This window comes from Canis lupus, chromosome 25 (genome assembly GCF_011100685.1).
Source record: "Canis lupus familiaris isolate Mischka breed German Shepherd chromosome 25, alternate assembly UU_Cfam_GSD_1.0, whole genome shotgun sequence".
NCBI lineage: Eukaryota > Metazoa > Chordata > Mammalia > Carnivora > Canidae > Canis > Canis lupus.
This window is the reverse complement of record NC_049246.1, coordinates 27,529,990-27,531,004: the sequence shown is the minus strand read 5'-3', so window position 1 is coordinate 27,531,004 and position 1,015 is coordinate 27,529,990. Positions and strand designations below refer to the sequence as shown.

Sequence of the window (1,015 nt, the reverse complement as noted above, 5' to 3'; positions counted from 1 at the left end):
GATGGCAGTCCAGGGATGGGAGCCTGGGAGGAGCTGGTAGGAGACTGTCCCACATCCCCTGCTGCGGTCATCTGGCCCCTTTTGTCTCCATGTTGTCCTTCTGGCATGGTGGACAGGGCTCTTTAGGAAATGGCACCCTTTGTTCTCCTTTTCACTGTCACTGTAAGAAATAAACTGTCTATGTGGTGTGATGAGCACTAGGTGTTACATGCAACTGATAACTTATTGAACACTACATTTGAAACTAATGACATACTATATGTTGGCTAATGGAATTTATTTTTTTTTTGTAGTTTTATGGTTTTATTAACACAAATATGACACGCACATAAGCTGTCTCTTCATTTTCTTCGCTACGCAGCCTGGCATTGGGATTGGTGACTCTGATGGCCAGCTGGGCTGCTCTTTCCACAATGGCTTTGCGGTTCTTGGAGGATACATTGTGAGCAATCTCTGCACAATAAGACTTGTTGCACATCAGCAGCACTTCAAGCTCCTTGACGTTGTGGACTAGGAACTTCCGGAAGCCACTGGGCAGCATGTGCTTTGTTTTCTTGTTGCTCCTGTAACCAATGCTGGGCATCAAGATTTGGCCCTTGAATCTTCTGTGTACCCTATTGTCAATGCCTCTGCGTTTCCACCAGTTGTGCTTAATTTTGACATATCGGTCTGACTGGTGCCAGATGAACTTCTTGGTCCTCTTTTTAATGATCTTGGGCTTCACCAGAGGTCTGAGGGCAACCATGATGCCCAGCAATCGATGGCTGCCACCTCCACAGGCAGCGCCGAGGAAGAGAGGGCTAATGGAATTTAAATTTAAAAAAAAATTTTAAAGAAATAAACTACCAGTGTCTCTTTGGATTAGTGAGGTCTTGATCTTTTCTTATGTGTCTGCTTGACAATCACCTGACTGGTGGAGATGAAGCCCAGAATGTCTCATTTCTGATTGTAGTTTTTACTTCTTAGTTTGAAATAATGATAGATTCACAGAAAGTTGCAAAATAGTGTACAGGAG

General features: G+C 43.9%; 1 protein-coding gene across 1 annotated transcript; it reads right to left on the bottom strand.

Annotated features, from left to right (window-relative positions):
• Window positions 1-280: 280 nt before the first annotated feature.
• LOC106557771 (60S ribosomal protein L32-like) lies at window positions 281-770 on the bottom strand. The gene has a single exon (XM_038573067.1). The coding sequence runs from the start codon at window positions 743-745 to the stop codon at window positions 296-298; it is 450 nt and encodes a 149-aa protein (XP_038428995.1). The 5' UTR covers window positions 746-770; the 3' UTR covers window positions 281-295.
• Between the last annotated feature and the right edge of the window lie 245 nt (window positions 771-1,015).